At 38.3% G+C, this 23,326-nt stretch overlaps 2 protein-coding genes across 10 annotated transcripts in view; one reads left to right on the top strand and one right to left on the bottom strand.

Annotated features, from left to right (window-relative positions):
* Positions 1–8,054, bottom strand: part of TRMT1L (tRNA methyltransferase 1 like) — a 40,904-nt gene extending 32,850 nt beyond the window's left edge. Inside the window, exons 1-3 of one of the 4 annotated variants that reach the window (XM_011291006.4) lie at positions 7,564–8,054; positions 3,090–3,200; positions 1,696–1,809 (exon numbers count right to left, since the gene is read on the bottom strand). In XM_011291006.4, the coding sequence (XP_011289308.1) occupies positions 1,696–1,809; positions 3,090–3,200; positions 7,564–7,780 (442 nt within the window). In that variant the 5' untranslated portion in view covers positions 7,781–8,054. The remainder of the gene's footprint in view (positions 1–1,695; positions 1,810–3,089; positions 3,201–7,563) is intronic. The other 3 variants (XM_003999251.6, XM_019821728.3, XM_045048824.1) reach the window with 3 other exon arrangements.
* Positions 8,055–8,182: 128 nt separating this feature from the next.
* Positions 8,183–23,326, top strand: part of SWT1 (SWT1 RNA endoribonuclease homolog) — a 104,459-nt gene continuing 89,315 nt past the window's right edge. For all 6 annotated transcript variants that reach the window (XM_019821726.3, XM_019821725.3, XM_011291009.4 and 3 more), the window contains exons 1-4: positions 8,183–8,340; positions 11,338–11,427; positions 14,308–14,388; positions 16,281–16,336. In XM_019821726.3, the coding sequence (XP_019677285.2) occupies positions 11,347–11,427; positions 14,308–14,388; positions 16,281–16,336 (218 nt within the window). In that variant the 5' untranslated portion in view covers positions 8,183–8,340; positions 11,338–11,346. The remainder of the gene's footprint in view (positions 8,341–11,337; positions 11,428–14,307; positions 14,389–16,280; positions 16,337–23,326) is intronic.

The following is a 23,326-nucleotide window of genomic DNA, read 5'->3' as shown; positions in this document are numbered from 1 at the left end:
AGGACAAAAACTATGACACTCCCCATCTACCAGATCACCATGTGAAAAAACCCAACTTAATGTACTTAAGAGAGTAAAGAAATACCACGAGCCATTTACCAGAATAACTTGAAGGAGGAAGACTAAACCTAATGGTTAAACAATGGCTTAAATAAAGAATACAAAAGAGACCTTTTTAATTAAAATGAGACATTTCTCTTTTTTGATAAAAAGTCAACATGATTTACTACACATTCTTATGTATAATTAAACATAAAAGACAGGATGGCTTCTGAATTAAGTCTCTAATTCCTTCTTCCCTAAGGAACCAGTGAGAACCTTGTACCAGTTCCACTAAGAAAATAGTTCTGGCTTCTTTTCTGGGTGTCTCATACTGGCTATTTCATCCGGTTTGGTTCAAACTCCAGATAACCACACTTAATAACACCTATACTCACAAAATCATATTCAAATGTAAATATACATATGCTTAAGACTGATATTTAGGGCTTTGGGGGGGGTATTTTTGGTTTTTATCCAAATGTAGTATCACAAAATCTTCCATATATGTTGTATTCAATTGCAGTTTATCATGGAAATCCTTCCAAGTAAGCTAGTACTCATCTAACACATACTTTTTACAATGCCTGCATAATATGTCATGGCACTTATGTACCATAATGTATTCAACCATTCCTTTTATTTTAGTTTCAAGTTTTTGTCACTAAGTACAAGCTGCAATAAATATTCTTGTATATCTATTCTTGCCTATTGATTCTTTTACTCCCAAAGGAGGGAGTGCCTGGGAGATATATACATTTTAAATTTTAAAAATGTTGCCAGATCTCTTTCCAAAAATGGTATAATTCACATAATTCACTCCAAAATCTAATAATAATTCATTATACTTAGGAAATCTTTTAACTTGATAAAACCTCAATTTTTAAAAATGTTTATTTATTTTACAGAACAAGGGGGGGTGGGGCAGAGAGAGAGAATCCCAAGCAGACTCCGCACTGTCAGTGCAGAGCCTGATGTGGGGCTCAAATCAACGAACTGTGAGATCATGACCTGAGCCAAAACCAAGAGCCAGACGCTTAACCAACTGAGCCACCCAGGCACCCCTAAGATCTCATTTTTTTGTCCTTCAACTTTATTCTTTATAGGAGCCCTCTTGTTAAATTTAGTCCCCCAAATTATGTCATTTTTGTCATTATCACAATTGGTATCTTTTTCCTAATTTCCATTTATCTAGAGTAGAGAAAGGCAATGATTTCAAATATTTATCTTATATCCCACTACCATTCTACATACTCTAATTAACTCTAGTTTTTTTAAGCTATCAGCAGAAAAAAGATATTGTCTTCTCTCTTCCAATACTTACATATTTTATTTCGTTTTACAATCATTATACCTTCAAAAGAATGTGTCAAATGGTAGTCGTTCAACAAGTTATGGGGACCCCCCAGGGCCAAGCAAAGTACCCAGTGTAGAACAGATGCTTAATAAATGTTTGCTAAACTAAACTACACTTGCAACATACATCTTGTTGCCAGAGAGCTACATGGCCTTTTATTAATAAACACGTTAAAAGAGGGTCATTAAATCCCTCAGAAATTTTAAATGGAAAATATTTGATTATGTTCACAATAAAATTCCAAAACTGGTACTGAATCTTAAATTTCATTTATGTTTAGCAAGCATAAAACTACTAACCTTCAAATTCAACCGAGACTTTCCAGTGTAAATTTTGAAGGTGACGACGAAGCTTATGGCTATTACAAGCTCTGAATTTTTCCTTAGGGCACAATGGACAAGACTGTTTGTTTCCTGGCCAAAAAAAAACAAAAAACAAACAAAACAAAACAAAACAAAACAAAAAACCAATAAAGCACAGAATATACTAGCTACTAATACCTTGACTTAGCTACAAAAGAAGTCATAGGCGACTCCCTCCACACAACACACACACTTCTTAGATAATGTCTATGTTAACGTTAGGGAGAAGTCATCTCTGCCTCACCAGGTAGTTAACAATAACTGTATTAGCACATGGTCAGTGATTGATTTTTTTACCCTAAAACTCTCCTCTCTGTGGCTGATATCCTTGTTGCCCTTGGGAACAGAGAGAATGAGAAAGTGATGAACTACATGATATCCCTCCAGCCAAAATGCCTGCCAGGGAGAGAATCAGGGGCAGCACTTGTCACACTCCCAGAGAGGTAGGAGCTGGGCAGGAAGCATAAGCACCTGCTGTGGCATTCTACTCTGGGCAGCAACAAAAACAGTTAACAGGTGGAGTCAGAAAAGTGGGAGGAGTGGAAGGAGTACATGGGATCCAAAATAACTGCCATTCTGGGACAGGGAGCATAGTTAGAACCTGCTGTATCCTATTTGAGAATTTGTTAAATTCTTCCTTCTTTATTAATGAAAAGATATGGATCATAAAAAATACAAGTCTTATTTAATTAGAGATGTAACAGATCTCAAATATAAACTTTGATAGGGACAAAAAAACTAAAATCTCAAATTCAGGTTTAAAGCAATAAAAATATACAGAAATCATCAGTGACTTATTTTTTAAATCCATATAGCACACTGCAGGTATAGGCAAAATTAATTTTTCAATATGTTCTGCCTACTTCAAAAACCCATGAAGTGATACTGAGGACAGAATTCAAGCGCTAAGGATGGCGAAGCAGAAAGAGAGGAGCTTGAGGCAGTGACAGCAATGAGGAACTCGTGCACCAGCCCTAAAAATTCCCCACCGTGGGACTTCTTTTACATGACATAATATAAGCCTTTCTATTACGTAAGGCACGGTTTCTTGGGATTTCCGTTACTCATAGCCAAATGCAATTCCTAACTTATAGAATGGACAGCACTTATATATCATGAAATTATAATTTCCTTGAGGAGCAATGAACAACTTATTCCCATAACACCTGTGCATGTAGAAGGCTACCAATTTCCTGAATGGCAACGTTTTATTTATTACTGCTCTAGTTCAATGGCAATAAACAAGTCTATTTTCAGCAATTTTTCATGAGTTGAAATTCTGATATAAATCAGAAATTAAGGGAGACAAACCCCTCCAAATATGGAAGTACCTGCATCAAGATTATCTGAGTTCAACGAACTGGCAGAGTCAAAATCCCCTTCAGTTACGAAAGCTAACTTCTCTAGATCAGCAAGCTGCCTTTGAATTGAGATGTGTCTCTCTGAAAGGAAATTTTAAGAGTTAGAAGATTATGTTTTAACAATCTGAATTCCAGTTATTTGATCACGTCAACAGACTCCGACACTTGTATTTCCTGTAGCACGGCATCCTGGTGACTAGATGGGGAATACTGCTGCAACTCAGCTTATGTATAACAAGCATGCCTCAGATTGCAAAAAGTTGGGTAAAAAAATGCCACTGTGTAACTTCACACCTTTTAACTTTAATTATTCAATATAATTCTACAAAAAATGTTTTTACTCTGAACAAAATGCTGAAGAAACATAAGCCATCTCCCCTATCTTTATAAAGAAATTTCAACCAGGTGGAAGTCATATTAATATGTTAACCAACTATAACACAAGGCAGAATGAAATGAATACTGAGGTAAAGGTACTATGATGTGGGCATACATAGGAAGGGGGAATTAATTCCAATGACTGCCTCTGGGAATGTCTTCACTGAAGAGGTGGCATTTGACTGATATGTAAGGTATGCATAGAATTTCAATAAGCAGAGATTTGGTGGCTGCCCTTATAAACTGAAGTAACCTCATCAACAAAGGCACAGGATGTGAAAAAAAAGAAAAAAAATACAGCCACCTCTATCCCGCCCCTGGCTGGAATGTAGTATGTTTGGAGAATGGGGTTGGTAGGAGAACAAGCAGTCAAAAATGTATAAAGATGATGGAAGAACATAAATTCTATGAAAGCTAGGCTGGACTTTCATCTTCAGTTAATTGTGAAGTCTGCATGATTTTGAGGAAGTGAATGATATGATCTGAATGCATTTAAGGAGGTTATCTCGGCTGTAGAACCTAAGACAGTAACTGAAGTGAGAATTAGCAATGGAAAGGTACAGAATAGATGGTTAAAAAAAAAAAACAAAAAAACAGAGAACTTTGGATTTGAGAAATAACTGTGAATGACAAGTAAGTTCAAGAATGATTCTAAAAAGATTTCAAGTTTATATAGTTGAGAATAATGGTACCATTAACCAATGAAGGAAGAGGAAAATATTTTGGGTAGAAAAGGAAAGGAGAAAAAGGAATTTAGTTTTTGACATAGTGTGTTTGAGGTAATACCAGTATTCATATTCAAGTTTAGTTTATGCAGTTGAACTGTTTTTGGAGCTCAAGAGGGATATAAATCATAAATACGCGTAAGGTGAAACTAGGAGCTTAAGAAAGCCCAAGGAAAAAAACATTGTGAAAAAAGAGAAGCAAAAGGGCAAAGTCCAGCCCCAGTAACACATTTTTAGGTTTCTCAAACATTATACATTCTTCAAATGTCATACTTGTAAACTTTGGAATATATGAATAAATCTTACCCAAGATTATTACCCAAAGATGCATTACCCAAAGCTGCTGTGAACCCTCTGCTGATTAGTATAAATAGATGCAATTTGGAAATGAGGTATGGAGAGATGCAGGTAACATAAGAGACACTAAGGAAAAACAATCAGGAGGGTAGATTCAAAAAGAATAAATGATAAGGAGAATCAAGATAAGATAGAAGCCAAGAGAAAAGAGAATGTAAAAGACAAATGTTCAACACTAAGTATCACAAATAGTTGCATAGATCAATAAAAGACCACTGGATTTAGTATTAGCAGGTCTCCAGTGACCTTTACAAAAAAGGTTCAGTGAGGTGTTGTGGAATACAATGGGACTAGAAAAAAAACACAAAATACAGAAAACCATATAGATTATTTCTTTCAAAAAAGGTGGCAGTATAAAAAAGGAGATAGATGGGACTGTAGTTTTTCTTTTTTTTTTTTTTAAGGAGAGACTTGAATATACATATCTCCAAGGAAAGTAATATTTACTAAGTGGGAGCTTGAAAATACAAATACAAGACTAGGAGATGAAAATTGACAGGAAAAATCCCTAACTAGACAGAAAACGGTAAACCGTAGGGCTCGCTAGTAGTCATTACACAATTAGGTTACACAATTTAGAACCTTAAGCCTTTTAAATTCTGTTCTTGTCATTGCTACCTTCCTGCCTATTCCTCTCCAAGCTTCACTCCCACTTCTTTTTTTTTTTTTTTTTTTTTTAACTCTTCAGTATAATTTGTGCCCTTATTTGTCTCCTCCACAAATAAGCAGTAACAAGGCAGGGGCTATGCCTTACTCAGTTTTGTAATGGCTACATGCCTAATACAATATCTTGCACACAGCAGGCACTACAGTTTGTTAAATATTTTTTAAAAATCATTAGTCAATTTTAGATGCAGTAGCATACTAAAGTCAGTAATTTTGGAATTCAATTCAGCACCATCAGATATTCCTACTCAAATTTATTAAAAGACAAATTTTTACTTCATTTTTAAAAGAGAAAAAGAGCAACGTATGTTATTGGTTAACTTATTACACTAGGTACTGTTCAAGTGACTTTATGAAGAGAGAATTTCTATAAATAGGCAAAATTTTTTTCCCATTTGAGCAAAATCTTTTGTAAGTAAGTAAGATTCAGGCAATGAATCCATGTGTATAAACCAATCCATTTCATTTGTAGTCATAAAGGCTTTTGGCTTCCAAAGTTCAAAGATCTGTGTATGTGAAACAAGATATACAGTACTATGTAAAGATATGCTTTCTGAAATCTTTCTAAGTAGTATAAAATAAGAGAAAAGGACCTGATAAGTTAGAACAATGAAAATTCTGTGGTCCACTATTAGAGAGAACTCTCAAAGATCTGTCTAAAGATTCATGATATGCCTGAAATTACTTTCTGGTTCAAAATAGTAGATATCAGACAATCTGTAGTTAAATCACTCAAACTTTTTCTAACACACTAATAATCCAGAAGTCAATAGGCAAACCTCCTGTTAAACAGATGAATCCAAAACGCTAGGAGGTTATTTTACAACTTCTGTTACTTTTTCCTCATTTTTCAATTCTATTTCAGATGTGTCATCTTCATCCTGCCTACTTAAGACTGATTTCAAATAACTAGACCGTATAAAAATAATTTTTAAAGTGAGATTAATATGTATTTCCAATGCATTTCAGATTTCTAAATCATTATGTATTTGTCCCTGTAATCCATTTTCAGGTTTCTCAAACATCATACATTCCTCAAATGACATACTTGTAAATTCTAGAATATATATCTTCCCAAACTATGTTTAAAATATTGTTGCTGGTGGGGAGTTGAAGAAGCATGCATTCCCTAAAGCTGCTGAACCAATTCTGATTAACATAAACAAATCCAACCTGGAGGGGAGGAAGGGAGGCTACTTACTCAGGAGAATGTACCACCCCCAACCCCCAGCTGTAGTTGTGGGTGAAGAAGCAACTGTCCTTATCTTGTACCTAGCAGTTCTGATTTAGTATGAGGAGGAGGGGCCTACCAGAGGCACGCTGTCTTTGTCTTTGCTGTGATCAGCTCTACTCTTTATTTAATCTACTATAACAATTTATATATGGCTTTAAAATTGCACAACTCTATTAAACTATAACTATCCAAGTGTTTTATAAACATTAAATTCACAACTGGCCTAGAAGTAGGAAAGAAAATGAATTAATTTAAATCATTTTGTTATAATTCAGATAGAGCATTAAGGGTCAATTTATGGCCCACAAAACAAAACAAAACCCTTAGACTTTACATTTAAAACATTCATAAGATTGTTGAGTGTTACTCCTTACGGTCCCCTAAATCACCACTTACAAAACATGCACGCACATACAGAAGCACAGTAATAATGGGCTAATAATTTTCAACAGTCGACTTCTGATGGAACTGGAGTACAGAACTCAACTGGCATTTATGTCTGAGGGAAGACATCTGTAATTTAGTCGACCCTTTCTTAAACTACTTATCAGCCTCAAATTCTTTTTGGAAGCAAGGTGCTGAAGAAAATTAAATAATAAAAACTCATCTATTTGTGCGTGTCGAGCATAAAAGCTACTTGACAGCAACGGTTTCTAAATCTGGCAGCCAGGATCTACTACAGTAAACAGGTTGCCTCGGTTACCATGTCACTTTTCGAAGGACTTCGTGAACCATGGCAGACGGGGCTGAGAGGGAAACTACCAAATTAGGTGTAACTTCCTATTTTCCTATCAGAAAAGACCCCCTTTAACGAAAAAGCCCTCAACCTCATCATTTCCTTCTATCTGCAGCAGCCCTGGCCTCCACAAATCCTCTACCATGATGTCCTCGAGGTTTGTGGAGATGCCTTCTCCCATTCTGTACCCGCTTCACCCACTACACGGGTCCCTCCTTCCTCCCCCCACATCCCTAAACCTGCCTTTCCCCATAAAAACCATCCCAGTGAAGGGCCTCCCCTACTCCCCAGCAAGGCGCACTTTCTCGCTTCTCTTGCGGCAGAAAGATCTGGGCCTCCTGCACTTACTGCTTTCAGCCTCGTCAGGGGCAGAGGCTAGGGACGGGGACAGGGCCGGAGCCTGGGCCAGGGCAGGGGCTGGGGCTGGAGCCGAGGCCGGAGTCGGAGCCGAGTCCGGGGCCGGGGCCGAATCCGGGGCCGGAGCTGGGGTCGGGACCTGGACCTGGGCCACCTCCACCTCCTCCTTCTCCTGGGGTAGCAGCTCCTCCTCCGCCATATTCTCCATAGTTACCGCCTCCGTGCCAGGCCCGCCCGGGGACCAGGAGGGGCTCACGGCGGGGTGAGAGAACTGGCGTGAAAGCCCAGAGGGCTGGATCCAAGGAGTGGGAAAGCAAATGGGGAGGGCTGGATGCGTGCAACAGACAAAAGATGAAGAACCAGTGACCAAATCCTGTCAGCAGAAAAATAAAAAGCCAGAGGCAGCAATTCGCGGGGCCGTCCGCTTCCCTTTCCCCGAGGCGTTACGACGCCACCACAGCCTGCGCAGTAACGTATCGGGGCGGCATCCAATGAGGTAACGGAGTTCCGCTTCCGCGGTGCGTCTCCGTTCCAGCCGTCAACCACGGAAGCGAACCAAGACTACAATACCCAGGGTGCAGCGCGCCACCTGGGGGCGGAGCCCGAGTTCCAAGTCCTTGGAGGAAGTAAACGCGAAACTAAACAAACGCTCGGAGCGTTCGAGTAGAGAAGTCTTGGTTCGAGTGCAGAACTACATTTCCCAGCGGGCATCGGGACCAGGGGACGTCCTGGGCCTCTGGAGTTGCCACAGTCGCGGGCGCGAGTAAGGTAACTGGGGCGCAAATTGACGTTTGGCTGGGCAAGTTCCCACTTCTCTCACACTGGTACCCTAGCGGATGGCCAGCTAGTCGGAGGATTCCGGGGCCCCTCGAGCCTGGGCGGGGTGACTCTGTGGGCGGATCCGGGGAATGAGCCAGCTCAGTGAAGGGTGTGGTTCTGGCTCGGGTCAGCCTCTCGAGCTTCCCCTCGCTCAGAGCAAAGGTCTGGTTTGTTTCTGCGGAGCCCGTGGGCCGCGTCGGTTTACGAGCTGCTGACGAGCTTGCCTGCCAGTCTGGTTGACTTGGAGTTGGGGTCTGCGCTTCCTGTCGCACCCTCATCCACACCGTAACCTCAACACTTCTCCTTTTGTCTTTATTTTGCTTTAACCTCAGATTCCTATTATCAGCACTGCCCTGTGGTTGTAAGAGTCCTGTGGGTAGGGAAGTTGTGTGTGTGTGTGTGTGTGTGTGTGTGTGTGTGTGTGCGCGCGCGCGCGCCCTACGCTTGTATTTAGACTTAATAACCAGAGCTCTGAGTGTGTTGAGTTTTAGGTCACTTGATTGATGCGATTCAGATTCCCCACAGCATTTGCCCAGTGAGTCCCCTGGCCCCAGTACTTGTCTTACTCTCTGGCCTGCTTGAGCCTAAGCCTCACTCATTCAGAACCACTGGGGCAGGCAGAGGAAAGCTGGAGTTTTCTGGCTGCTCCTCCTGGGACTGGTCCGAATGTTATAGGCAGCAGGGGAGGAGAAGGAAGCCCCCTTTAGTTTCACACTTCCACACTTCGAGTTCGGTTTTCTTAGTTAATAAATCTGATACTAAATGCCTACTTATCTCATTGGTCTCCTTATTTCCTACTTGTTTCAGAGCCCAGGTGAGAGCAAGTGTGATTATTTGGCACTTTAAGAGTGTGATAGGAATTTAGTTGCCACCTGCCGAAGCCCCCCAGCCCGCCCAATAGTTAGGAAGTGTATCTGGAGGGTTGTTTTTTTTTTTCCCCCTCCTCCCCAGTTTAATGGAAACAGTTGAACCCATGGATTGACTGTTAAAGTTATATCTTATAGGAATAAGTAGTGGCTAATTATATTTGTGCATCATCCAAACGTTGTTTTTTTTTTTTTTTTAATTTCTAAAAGGCTAGATGGTTAATTGAAAGCTTGATTCAGTATATCAGCTGGAAACCAGAAGATGGAAAGGGTTAGATTTTAGTGTGTGGACTTTGGGAATTTCAATAAGAACTTTTAAGTGTGGTTTGTGCTCTTGAGACAGCTTAAAAAAAGAATCTTAAAAGTTGAAGAATTATATTGAGCGTATTACTCATCTTTGCTGCCTAAGTTATCCTAAAACTTAGTGGTTTAAAACAACAAGTGTTTATTACCTCACAGTTTCTGTGTGTCAGAAATTAAGAAGTGGCCTTCTGGGGTACCTGGTTCTGAGTCTCATGAGGTTGCAGTGAAGATATCAGCCAGGGATGCTGCCACTCAAAGGCTTGATTAGGGCTTCAGGATGAGCCTCAAAGCTGGCTCACTCACATGCTTGGCAATTGGTTCTTTTTTGGCAAGAGGTCTCAGTTCTTCACTGGTGGGCCTCAATGAGCTACTTAAAAGTCATCATGGTATGGTGGCTGGCTTTCCCTAGGGTAAGAGAAAGACAGAATCCACAGTGTCTTATATAACTTAGCCACATATGCCATATAGCAATTCCTATTGGTGACACAGGTCAGCCCTATTTATTGTGAGAGGACTACCTAAGAGTGTAATTACCAGGCAGCAGAGATCATCAGGAGCCACTTTGGAGGCTGGCCAGCACAGGAAGTCTCCCCTTGTTTGAGCTTATATTTTTTCATAAAACCGACATGACTTTCACACCATTATAATTATGAAACATTTGTCATGGTAAACATGTAGGTGTTTTTGCTTGGATAGTCCATTATCTTCAGTGATTTTTTTTTTAAATTGGGCTTATTTCTGTATTCAAAGCAGTGACATAAGACTAACTTGGGTCAGTTTAAATTGTAAAAGGTAACATTATAAGTAGTCCATTGTCTTGAAGCAATTCATTTCATGGAAGTTACTGTTTTTTATTATACCTTTCCCCAACATGGAATAGAATCCTTGGAACAAGAGAAGGAAAAAGGAGATTATTACTCTCATCTGGAAGCACAACTGTGAATTCAGTTATTGCCATACATTATCTTACAAAGCAAAATTTCTGGGCGATTTAGGATCAGTGCTTGGAAATCTATGTTGAATATGCTTTTGTTAGTTTTTACTGTTAGCATTTCTGTTAGCTATCAGCATTTTCCTTCTTTCTCTTTACATTCATCAAAGCATTCTAAAAGTTTGATTTAGTATACTTGCATTATTTTATATAACTTCACTTACCGTGGTCATGACTGACCGTGAGTAATTGCAATTGTTTGGTTTCTAAAGCTTTTCTTATGTTCAGAGTCCCCATATGTGTCACTGTCAGCAATAAACTCTCCTTTGGGTTTTGCTTCTACACTCCTGTCTATCTTCCCGTTCCAACAGACCTGATGATATTTCCAATCCCTAGGCTTTCTATTCCAGCACTGGAAGCTTCTGGTGCACACTGAGTTGAGTGTGGAGGGTGTGTCAGGAGAGTAAAGACTTAGGACTAACTGGTTTTGAGATGTAAGTAAGGCAAAATACAGCAGTTCTGCAGGCAGTTGGAAAATGGTGATGTGAAGCTTGGGAGAGAAATCAGGGCTACAGGCACAGTTTTGAGAGTCATTCCTAAAAAGGTGGTAGATGAAACTGAAGTAGAGGAAGAGATCATTATGAGGGAAACTGTAAGTGAAATAAAGTGGAACAATGAGAGAATTCTGTTGTCTTGGGAATGGTTAGAAAATGGAAATCATTTTGTAAAACTCCAGTCTTTGTATAACTGAAAGAAGACGAATTTCTAACGTATTTTATGGTGGTGGTGGTGGTAAAACACACGCACACACACACGCACGTAATGTGTTTTTAATGTTTATTTTAGCTTTTCAAAATGTCCAACAAAGAATCTTGTGGAAAAAAAGAGAAGTCTCGGAGAAAAGGCAGCACCGCATCACCCAACTTTGACGTAGAAGTAAGAATTTTGCTTTACTGACCCAAAGATACCTTTTTTTTGCAGTTCACTTTTGTGTTAAGAAAAAAATACCTCAGTTTTAAAATGAGCTATGTAAATATTTTGTTTTGCCCTTCTGACACAGAAGTAATTTGTTTTTCCCATCCTTTTTTTTTCACCCATTCTTGCATTATTTTATTTATTCCTCACAACTCTGTGAAGTAGGTACTTTATTATCCCAATTATACAAATGCCAAAACTGAGGCTTAGAGAGGTATGTAATTTGCCTAGCCATTCCTGACTTGAGTTCTAGGCTCTCCTTTACATAGAAATAACTCAACATTATACCTTTATTGTGTGTCTCCTTCTTCATTTACTCAGCACTGGATAAGATTATATGCTTATCAGTCAGAATAGGCTACCCTGTGCGGGGGAGGCTAAAGGTAGGGACTGCATGCTCACCATGTGCCTTTTTCTGTAACTCTCAACACATTACCTTAGGAAGTACTTTAAAAAATTTTTTTTTAGTATTTATTCATTTTTGAGAGAGAGAGCAGGAGAGGGACAGAGAAAGAGGGAGACACAGAATCTGAAGCAGGCTCCAGGCTATGCCCTGTGAGCACAGAGCCCGACATGGGGCTCGAACTCACAAATGTGAGATCATGACCTGAGCCGAAGTTGTAGGCTTAATTGACTGAGCCACCCAGGCTCCCTGGAAGTTTTGTTTTGTTTTTTAAGTTTATTTATTTTTTTAAAGAGAGAATGAGAATGAGTGGGGGAGGGGCAGAGAGAGGGAGACAAGATCTGAAGCAGGCTCTGCGCTGACAGCACAGAGCCTGATGTAGGGCTCAAACTCACAAAATGTGAGATCATGACCTGAGCCAAACTTGGACACTTAACCGACTGAGCCACCCAGGCAAACTAGAAGTATTTTAGCAGATGAAATTTAGGGTGTCCCAATTAATTGAGTGAAATGTTATCTCTAGGAAACAAGACTGAAACATGATTTATGTGATCAAAACAAACGAAAACCCTGCAACTAGTTTTATTATAAACTCTCTGAATAGTCTGCTTAGTGCATCATCAGAATTAGACAATGTTTATGCTATATTACCATCCAAGATGAGAGACTAGAGTCTAGCAAAGGTGAATATTCACTATAGAAGTGATTTCTGTGGTAGCAGATTAGTTCATAAGGCTTTTACATCACCTGGATAAAGTAGACTAAGGAGCATTACACTTTTTGATGTTTGTTCCTTTCTTACTAACTATCTTATTACTAATTTGACCTCCCAGGTATAGGGATAATTGGAAAGGGGACCCTGGAGTATGGCCTTACAGTACTATGGTATCTTTGATTTATGTATCTTCTATTTGGTACTGATAATTGGCATGCCATTTGCAATTCTCCTCCTATTCTCTTTTAATCTCCTTGAATCAGACTTTTTGTTGCCATCACTCCTCCAAATATGGTTTCATCAAAGCCAGCAGCAGTGGTTTCCATGTTGCTAAATCCATTTGTTGCTCTTCAGACCTCATCTGACTTGAACCATCAGCAGTATTTGACATAGCTGATTACACTTTCTCCTTGAAACATTTTCTTCACTTAACTTTTGAAACACCATATTCTCCTGATTTTCCTCCACACTGGTGACTGCCTGGAAGTGTCCTCTGTTGATTCCTCATCTTCTTAAACTATAACCTTTCAAATGCCCAGCTTCGGTTTTTCCAATTTAGTGAGTTGCAATTCCATTCTTTCAGTTGCTTGGGCAAAGTCCTGGTCATCATCCTCTACCTGCATCCAGTCTATCAGCTTTCTCTTAATAATATATTTAGAGCCTGACTACCTCCTGTGCTGTCACCTTGATCCAGACAATCAGCTTGCTTCTCCAGATTGTCCCAGTACTTTTTGTATTGATCTCCCTGCTGCCACCTTTGCCTCCTCATGTTCTCTTCTCAGCAAGCTGCCAGAATGATCCTATTAAGATGTAAGTCAGATCATGTCACTCCTCTGCTCTGTACTTTCTGGTGGTCTTCCATTTCCCCCAGAGTAACAGCTAAAGTCCTAGCTGGGGCCAACAAAGCAATCTGCTCTCCCGGTCTCATCTCCTTTCATTCTCTCATTGCTTTCTCCATTTTGTGTTTTTTTGCTATTATTCCAACAAGCCAGGCACATTACTGCCTCGGGGGCTTTGCCCTTGAACTGAAAGCTCTTTCCCTAGATATTCATGCGGCTTTTTCCTTCACTTCTTTAGGTCTCCAGTCAGATGTCAGCTTATCAGTGGGGCCTTTTTCTGACTACTGTTTAAATTTGCAGCCACCTGCACCCCTACCTTCCAGCCCTTCCTGCCTTCTTTCTCTGTTTTATTGTTTTCCATCGTATCATCTGACACTAAATCTATTACTTGTTTATTTGTAAATTCCTGCACTAAATTTTAACCTCCATGAGGGCAGGGGCTTTTGTTCATTAATCTGTCCCCACTGTCTAGAATGGCTTTGGTACATGGTAGGTACTCAGAGTTTGTCCCGGGTCTGCTGAGTTTTGAATCCACTGAAACATAACTGGATGTATGATTTTGCTTTATAAAAGACTGAATTCCACCATTGCAGTGCCACCTCCCCATACCTTTATCTGAGCCATCAGCTGTCTTCTGCTGTAGCACCTGTATCCTATCTCATCTCTAATTCAAGAGCATCTAGATCCTCTGATTTCTAGTTGTCTTCTTTCTGGCTGAATTTCCCTCCCTCTTACCAAAGGATATGTGCCTTTAAACATTTCCCCCCCTGAAGGTTATTATTAATATAGAAAGAATATTAACTTATAATAACAATGGTTAAATAACACTTACACTATACTTTATTTTGTGTCTTTCTTTCCTTTTTTCCACTTGGCATTCTTAGGATAAGAAAGAGAAAAAAGCTTCAAGTTCTCCTAGTTCAGCTTGCTGTGTAAGGTCTGTTTCATCAGAGAAGAGAAAACTGGTAAGTGTTCATATACTATAACTAACTCTAAACAGTATTTATATTAAAGTTTTAATGTATAATTGGAAAGTTTATGATATAAATTCCCCCACGACTTTTTTACTCATATTTTCTTTATACTTTATGATAGCCAATAGAAAAAAATAAACCAGTGTTTGGTTTTTTTCTTCCTTCTCACCAAAAAGCACTAATCAAGGCCTTCATTTCTTTCTGGGGATACAGGGCCTCAGCACAAGAGAAGAAAGAGAGAAATAGGATATAGTCCCTGTCCTAAAGACTTTAAAGAATAGAGAGAAGTAGAAGCACATGCACGGATAACTTAACGAAAGGACATACCTCAGTGTCAAAGCAGAAAAATGCACAATAAGTTGTAAAAGAATTCAAAACATCAATCACCAAGACTTGGAACATACTTAGGAAAAAAAAGGTGGACGAAATATATGCTAATGACTGAATATAGATGGAATAAAGATGAATGAGTTAAAGAAAAAAGGTTTTCTTGGCTAAGAAAGCGTGGGCATTCTAAGAATCTATAGATGACTGGAGTGCATTTAGCAGAGAGAAAATAAACCAGCCTACCTAGAAACAGAAGGACTATTTTGAGGAAGAAAAATAGAACCTACCATGTGGGATCAGACAACATGGATATAAATTAAGATAGTTTTAAAAAGTCTCGTCCCATATATAATTATATTTGGCTTTACAATATTCTTGTGAGATAGCAATGGCAGATATGTAGTGTTTGTGTTTTCAGATCCAGAAATTAAGATCCAGAAGGTTAAGTGACTTGTCCAGGGACACAAAATTGTTTATAGCGACAGAGCCAAGTCCAGAGTCACATAAATAATTAGAAACACATTAAGCTAGCTCAGGGGTGGTTGGTGAAGTGCTTAACTACACTCAAGTTGAAAGTAGATGTATGTGGGGATAGCTACAGGTTTGCAGGTAATGAGAGAAAGTAGTTGTGAAAGTTGTGTGAATGTAGAATTCTGTTTTTAAGAATTTGTTTTTGTACAGTGACACTGCTATTTGAATCGATTGTTTCTATATTAATCTCCTTAAAGCATAGGTTTCATCATATTTCTCCTCTGTTGAAAAATCTTCACTCACTTTTTAGTCTGTCATTTAGGACCTTCTTAAATTCAGTCACACCTTAACTCTCCAGTTCTCTTTTTTCTTCCTCAAAATAGTCCTTCTGTTTCTAGGTAGGTTGGTTTATTTTCTCTCTGCTGAATGTGTGCCAGTCGTCTGCAGCTTCTTAGAATGCCTAAGCTTTCTTAGCTGGGAAAACGTTTTTTCCTTAATTCATTCATCTTTATTCCATCTATATTCAGTTGTTAGCATATATTTTGCCCATCTTTTTTCTTAAGTATGTTCCAAGTCTTGGTGATTGATGTTTTGAATTCTTTTACAACTTATTGTGCATTTTTCTGCTTTGACACTGAGGTATGTCCTTTCGTTAAGTTATCCGTGCATGCGCTTCTACTTCTCTCTATTCTTTAAAGTCTTTAGGACAGGGACTATATCCTATTTCTCTCTTACTTCCCTTGTGCCGAGGCCCCGTGTCCCAAGTACATAGAGAGACAAGGTGGGGGAGTAGAGATAGTGGCCACAGCTGGTTTCAGTCCTGGCTCTGCTGCTGACTTGCTGTGTGATGTTGAGAAAGATACTTTGCTGTATGTGAGCCTTGGGTACTTTATCTGTAAAAGGGGAATGATGATACTATCTATCTCACAGGATTTATTGGAAGGATTAAATAAATTGTTGTGTCATCCTATTCACTAACACATAGGTGTGGAAAAAAATATTGTCTCCCAGTCTCTTTCCCCTGTAACTGTGGTAAAAGTGCACAATTTATATTTCCTAAATGATACATTTTTTTTTTCTTTCAGAAATCGGATCATACAGACATTCTGTACTGTGATATAAAAAGACAAGAAGTGAAAAGGTAGATTCCCCCTTTTTACTGATATTTTTTACTTTTTGGGCCTTAGAATTGTGAAAGTAAATATTTTGATTTGCAAATTTTTTTTTACTTTGATTAGTACTGATTTGCATATAAATATTTCTAGCTATATCACAGGTTATGATTTTTTAATTTTTTTTTAATTTTTTTAAAGTTTATTTCAGAGAGACAGAGATAGCATGAGTTGGGGAGGTATAAAGAGAGAGGAGGAGAGAGAGAATCCCAAGCAGGCTCTTTGCTTCTAGTGCAGAGTCTGATGTGGGGGTCAAACCCATGAAACTGTGAGATCATGACCTGAGCGGAAACTAAGAGACCGACGCTAACCCTTCATTATTGAATTTTCTTAATGTTAGTGTAGATTTAATAAAAAGTTGAGTGAAATAAAAAGTCTTGTCACAATTCTGTGCTTTCAAGTAAATGACCCTTTCAAGTAAAATGCTAATTTTTATCTCAGGTGATTTGATTTTGACACACCCTTAGAAGTTTCATGACTTTGTTACATATAGTGATAGAAGAAGTTGTGTGGCTGGTTTAGAAATGTGATAAATTAAAGATGAATTACATATTACCTCTGAAGAGAATGTGGTGCATATTGAATTGGTATGGTTTCAAAACTGTGTTAATTAAAGAGGATATGGCCACAACTAGATAGCTTGGGGAAAAATGGTAGGAACCGTGGAGATTATTTTTCTTTAGTTTCTGTGTTCTTTGGATAAAAATTTCAGAGAATTTTGTGGTGAAGGCATTTCTTGCCACTAATAGGGTACAAATAATTATAAAAGTATGCATAATAAAAGTTGATGAGATCATAGTTTCTCTGAAAATAAGGAGTTATGGGAAAATGATAAAATGGCATTAAGTATATACATAAAATTTCTGCTTCACAAACTCAATGTTTGCTAAAAACAAGAAAATTCAACTTGCCTCTAGTTCTTCTTCAGCTTTTTTTTATTGTCTCCTTTCTTTGTGATACTTTGCTTCTTATATTATTATCGGTTGAAGTACATTCTGTCATAAATTTCACATTACGTTGACTATTACTTTTTAAAATTTTTTAAATATTTTTTATTTTTTAATTTTATTTTTTTAATTTACATCCAAATTAGTTAGCATATAGTGCAACAATGATTTCAGGAGTAGATTCCTTAATTTAGCCCATTCCCCCCTCCAGTAACCCTTTGTTCTCCATATTTAAGAGTCTCTTATGTTCTGTCCCCCTCCCTGTTTTTATCTTATTTTTGCTTCCCTTCCCTTATGTTCATCTGTTCTGTGTCTTAAAGTCCTCATATGAATGAAGTCACATGATATTTGTCTTTCTTTGGCTGACCAATTTCGCTTAGCATAATACCCTCTAGTTCCATCCACATAGTTGCAAATGGCAAGATTTCATTCTTTTTGATTGCTGAGTAATACTCCATCAAATGTATGTGTGTGTATGTATCTTCTTTATCCATTCATCCATCTATGGACATCTGGGCTCTTTCCATACTTTGGCTATTGTCGATAGTGCTTCTATAAACATTGGGGTACATGTGACCCTTTGAAACAGCATACCTGTATCCCTTAGATAAATACCTAGTAGTGCAATTGGGTAGTTCTATTTTTAATTTTTTGAAGAATCTCCATACTGTTTTCCAGAGTGGCTGCACCAGTTTGCATTACCACCAGCAATGCAAAAGAGATCCTCTTTCTCTGCATGCTCGCCAACATCTGTTGTTGCCTGAGTTGTTAATGTTAGCTATTCTGACAGGTGTGAGGTGGTATCTCATTGTGGTTTTGATTTGTATTTCCCTGATGATGAGTGATGAGGAGCATGTTTTCATGTGTTGGTTGGCCATCTGGATGTCTTCTTTGGAGAAGTGTCTATTCATGTCTTTTGCCCATTTCTTCCTTGGATTACTTGTTTCTTGGGTGTTGCGTTTGATAAGTTCTTTATAGATTTTAGATACTGACCCTTCATCTGATATGCTGTTTGCAACTATCTTCTCCCATTCTGTCCGTTGCCTTTTAGTTTTGCTGATTGTTTCCTTTGCTGTGCAGAAGAAGCTTTTTATTTTTATGAAGTCCCAATAGTTCATTTTTGCTTTTGTTTCCCTTGCCTCCGGAGGTATATTGAGTAAGAAGTTGCTGTGGCCAAGATCAAAGAGGTTTTTGCCTGCTTTCTCTTCGAGGACTTTGATGGCTTCCTGTCTTACATTTAGGTCTTTCATCCATTTTGTGTTTATTTTTGTGTATTTTGTGTATAAGAAAGTGGTCCAGGTTCATTCTTCTGCATGTTGCTGTCCAGTTTTCCCAACACCACTTGCTGAAGAGACTGTCTTTATTCCATTGGATATTCTTTTCTGCTTTATCAAAAATTAGTTGGCCATACGTTTGTGGGTCCATTTCTGGGTTCTCTATTCTGTTCCATTCATCTGAGTGTCTGATTTTGTGCCAGTACCGTACTGTCTTGATGATTACAGCTTTGTGGTATAGCTTGAAGTCTGGGATTGTGATGCCTCCTGCTTTGGTTTTCTTTTTTAAGATTGCTTTGGCTATTCGGGGTCTTTCTGGATTTTTTAGGATTATTTTAGGATTATTCTAGCTCTGTGAAGAATGCTGGTGTTACTTTGATAGGGATTGCATTGAATATGTAGATTGATTTGGGTAGTATTGACATTTTAACAATATTTGTTCTTCCTATCCAGGAACATGGAATCTTTTTCCATTTCTTTGTGTCTTCTTCAATTTCTTTCATAAGCTTTCTATAGTTTTCAGTGTATAGATTTTTCACCTCTTTGCCTAGATTTATTCCTTGGTATTTTATGGTTTTTGGTGCAATTGTAAATGGGATCGATTCCTTGATTTCTCTTTCTGTTGCTTCATTGTTCGTGTATAGGAATGCAACTGATTTCTGTGCATTGATTTTATATCCTGCAACTTTGCTGAATTCATGAATCAGTTCTAGCAGTTTTTTGGTGGAATCTTTTGGGTTTTCCATGTAGCGTATCACATCGTCTGCAAAGAGTGAAAGTTTGACCTCCTCCTGGCTGATTTGGATGCCTTTTATTTCTTTGTGTTGTCTGATTGCAGAGGCTGACTTCCAATACTATGTTGAATAACAGTGGCAAGAGTGGACATCCCTATCTTGTTCCTGACCTTAAGGGGAAAGCCCTCAGTTTTTCCCCATTGAGGATGATATTAGCATTGGGTCTTTCATATATGGCTTTTATGATCTTGAGGTATGTTCTAGCCCTACTTTCTTGAGGGTTTTTATCAAGAAAGGATGCTGTGTTTTGTCAAATGTTTTCTCTGCATCTATTGAGAGGATCATATGGTTCTTGTCCTTTCTTTTATTGATGTGATGAATCACATTGATTGTTTTGCAGATATTGAACCAGCCCTGCATCCCAGGTATAAATTCCACTTGGTCGTGGTGAATAATTTTTTAATGTATTGTTGGATCCAGTTGGCTAATATCTTGTTGAGGATTTTTGCATCCATGTTCATCATGGAAATTGCTGTATAGTTCTCCTTTTTAGTGAGGTCTCTGTCTGGTTTTGGAATCAAGGTAATGCTGGCTTCATAGAAAGAGTTTAGAAGTTTTCCTTCCATTTCTATTTTTTGGAACAGCTTCAAGAGAATAGGTATTAACTCTTCCTTAAATGTTTGGTAGAATTCCCCTGGAAATCCATCTAGCCCTGGACTCTGGTTTTTGGGGAGATTTTTGATTACTAATTCAATTTCCTTGCTGGTTATGGGTCTGTTCAAACTTTCTATTTCTTCCTGCTTCAGTTTTTAGTGTATATGTTTCTAGGAATTTGTCCATTTCTTCCAGATTGCCCATTTCATTGGCATATAGTTGCTCATAATATTCTCTTATTATTGTTTTTATTTCTGTTGTGTTGGTTGTGATCTTTCCTTTTTCATTCTTGATTTTATTTATTTGGGTCCTTTCCTTTTTCTTTTTGATCAAAGTGGCTAGTGGTTTATCAATTTTGTTAATTCTTTCAAAGAACCAGCTTCTGGTTTCATTGATCTGTTCTACTGTTTTTTGGTTTGAATAGCATTAATTTCTGCTCTAATCTTTATTACTTCCTGTCTTTTGCTGGTTTTGGTTTTATTTGCTGTTCTTTTTCCAGCTCTTTAAGGCGTAAGGTTAGGTTGTGTATCTGAGATCTTTCTTCCTTCTTTAGGAAGGCCTGGATTGCTATATACTTTCCTCTTATGAACGCCTTTCCTGCATCCCAGAGATTTTGGGTTGTGGTGTTATCATTTTCATTGGCTTCCATGAACTTTTTGATTTCCTCTTTAACTTCTTGGTTAGCCCATTCATTCTTTAGCAGGATGTTCTTTAGTCTCCAAGTATTTGTTACCTTTCTGCATTTTTTCTTGTGGTTGATTTTGAGTTTCAGAGCATTGTGGGCTGAAAATATGCTCGGTATGATCTCGATCTTTTTGTACTTGATGAGGGCTGATTTGTGTCCCAGTATGTGGTCTGGAGAACATTCCATGTGCACTGGAGAAGAATGTATATTCCACTGCTTTAGGATGAAATGTTCTGAATATATCTGTTAAGTCCACCTGGTCCTGTGTGTCATTCAAAGCCATTGTTTCCTTGTTGATTTTTTGATGAGATGATCTGTCCATTGCTGTGAGTAGGGTGTTGAAGTCCCCTACTTGTTATGGTATTACTGTCAATGAGTTTATGTTTGTGATTAATTGATTTATATATTTGGGTGCCCTCACATTTGGCACATAAATGTTTACAATTGTGAAGTGTTGGTGGATAAACTCCTTAATTATGATATAATGCCCTTCTTCATCTCTTGATACAGTCTTTATTTTAAAGTCTAGGTTGTCTGATAGAAGTATGGCTACTCTGGCTTTGTTTTGTGGACCATTAGCATGATAGATGCTTCTCCATCCCCTTATTTTCAATCTGAAGGTGTCTTTAGGTCTAAAGTGGGTCTCTTGTAAACAGCATATAGATGGATCTTGTTATCTTATCCATTCTGTTATCCTGTGTCTTTTGATTGGAGTGTTTAGTCCATTGATGTTTAGAGTGAGTACTGAAAGATAAGAATTTATTGCCATTGTGTTGCTTGTAGAATTGGAGTTTCTAGTGGTGTTCTCTGGTCCTTTCTAGTCTTTGTTGCTTTTGGTCTTTATTTATTTGTTTGTTTGTTTTTTCATCTTTTCTCCCCTCAGAGAGTGCCCCTTAAAATTTCTTGCAGGGCTGGCTTAGTGGTCAAAAACTCTTAATTTTTGTGTGTCTGGGAAACTTTTTATCTCTCCATCTGTTTTGAATGACAGCCTTGCTGGATAAAGAATTCTTGGCTGCATATTTTTCTGATTCAGCACATTGAATATATTCTGCCACTCCTTTCTTGCCTGCCAAGTTTCTGTGGATAGGTCTGCTGCAAACCTGATCTGTCTTCCCTTGTAGGTTAAGGACTTTCTTCCCCTTGCTGCTTTCATGATTCTCTCCTTGCCTGAGTATTTTGTGATATGCCTTGTTGATGGTTGGTTTTTGTTGAATTTAATGGGAGTCCTCTGTACTTCCTAGATTTTGATGTCTGTGTCTTTCCCCAGGTTAGGAAAGTTTTCTGCTATGGCTTGCTCACATAACCTTTCTACCCATATTTCTGTCTCTTCCTCTTCTGCGACCCTTATGATTCTGATGTTGTTCCTTTTTAATGAGTCACTGATTTCTCTAATTCTTAAACCATGCTTTTTTGCCTTACTCTCCCTCTTTTTTTCTGCTTCATTATTCTCCATAAGTTTGTCCTCTAGATCACTGATTCTCTGTCCTGCTTCACCCATCCTTGCTACTGTAGCATCCATTCAAGATTGTAGCTCAGTTATAGCATTTTTTATTTCATCCTGACTAGCTTTTACTTCTTTTATCTCTGCAGAAAGGGATTCTAATCTATTTTCGACTCCAGCTAGTAATCTTATTATCGTGATTCTAAATTCTGGTTCAGACATCTTACTTGTATCTGTGTTGGTTAAGTCCCTGGGTGTCATTTCTTCCTACTCTTTCTTTTGGGGTGAATTCCTGCTGAATTCTGCGGTTCAGCTTGTGAAGATTGTTGTGTTAATCCTCAGATCAGTTTTCTAGGTATGCAGGATGGTTTATTGTTGGTCTGGCTGTATTTCATGGACGTGAGACACACAAAAAACTTCCATGCTGTTCCACCATCTTGGCTCCTCCCTCACCTTCTAAACTTTTTGAACTGGATTTTTAATGCCTTTTATCATAGAGTATTCTTTTTTTTTTTTTTTTTTAATTCTAAAACACTGCTTGATTTTTCACTAGTTACTTTTTGCCTCATTAAGGGCACATTTTGTAGCTCTTGATTTTACATCTATGTTACAAGAGCATGAATAGACTTCTAATTTACATACTACCCCCTTAGCCTTGTCCACGTTGTCTTTAGGGGGAAGAAGCAATATTGTTGAATTATTTTGAGAGTGGGATCCAAAGTATTCCAAGGATGTAATGAAGTTCACCTTGGCTTTAGTATTTATTCAAAATTTGGAGACGCCTGGGTCACTCAGTCGGTTGAGCATCTGATTTCAGGTCAGGTCATGATCTTGTGGTTCGTGAGTTCAAGCCCTCTGTTTGTGGTGCTCTCTGCTGTCAGTGCAGAATCTGCTTCAGAGCCTCTGTCTCCTCTCTCTGCCCGTCTCCCATAGGTGCACATGCTCTCTCTCAAAAATGAGTAAATGTTAAAAAAAATATATGCTATTTGGTTTTAGCTCTTGCAATGCTGAATAATTGAATGCCTACTGCAACATTTCTGCATTCCTGAATCCATGTGTGATCAATGATGTTGTGTGGGTTATCATTGTATCTACTGAGAGTAACAACATCAGTAATATGTGGCATATTGGATTTATTGTTAATATCTGAATATTCACTTTCATATATTAATAAGTACTCTAGATGTAACTTATGTGAAATTTTCTTTTGTCAGAGACAAACTA

Source organism: Felis catus, chromosome F1 (assembly GCF_018350175.1).
Source record: "Felis catus isolate Fca126 chromosome F1, F.catus_Fca126_mat1.0, whole genome shotgun sequence".
NCBI classification, from domain to species: Eukaryota; Metazoa; Chordata; class Mammalia; order Carnivora; family Felidae; genus Felis; species Felis catus.
This window is presented reverse-complemented; position numbering and strand designations above follow the sequence as displayed.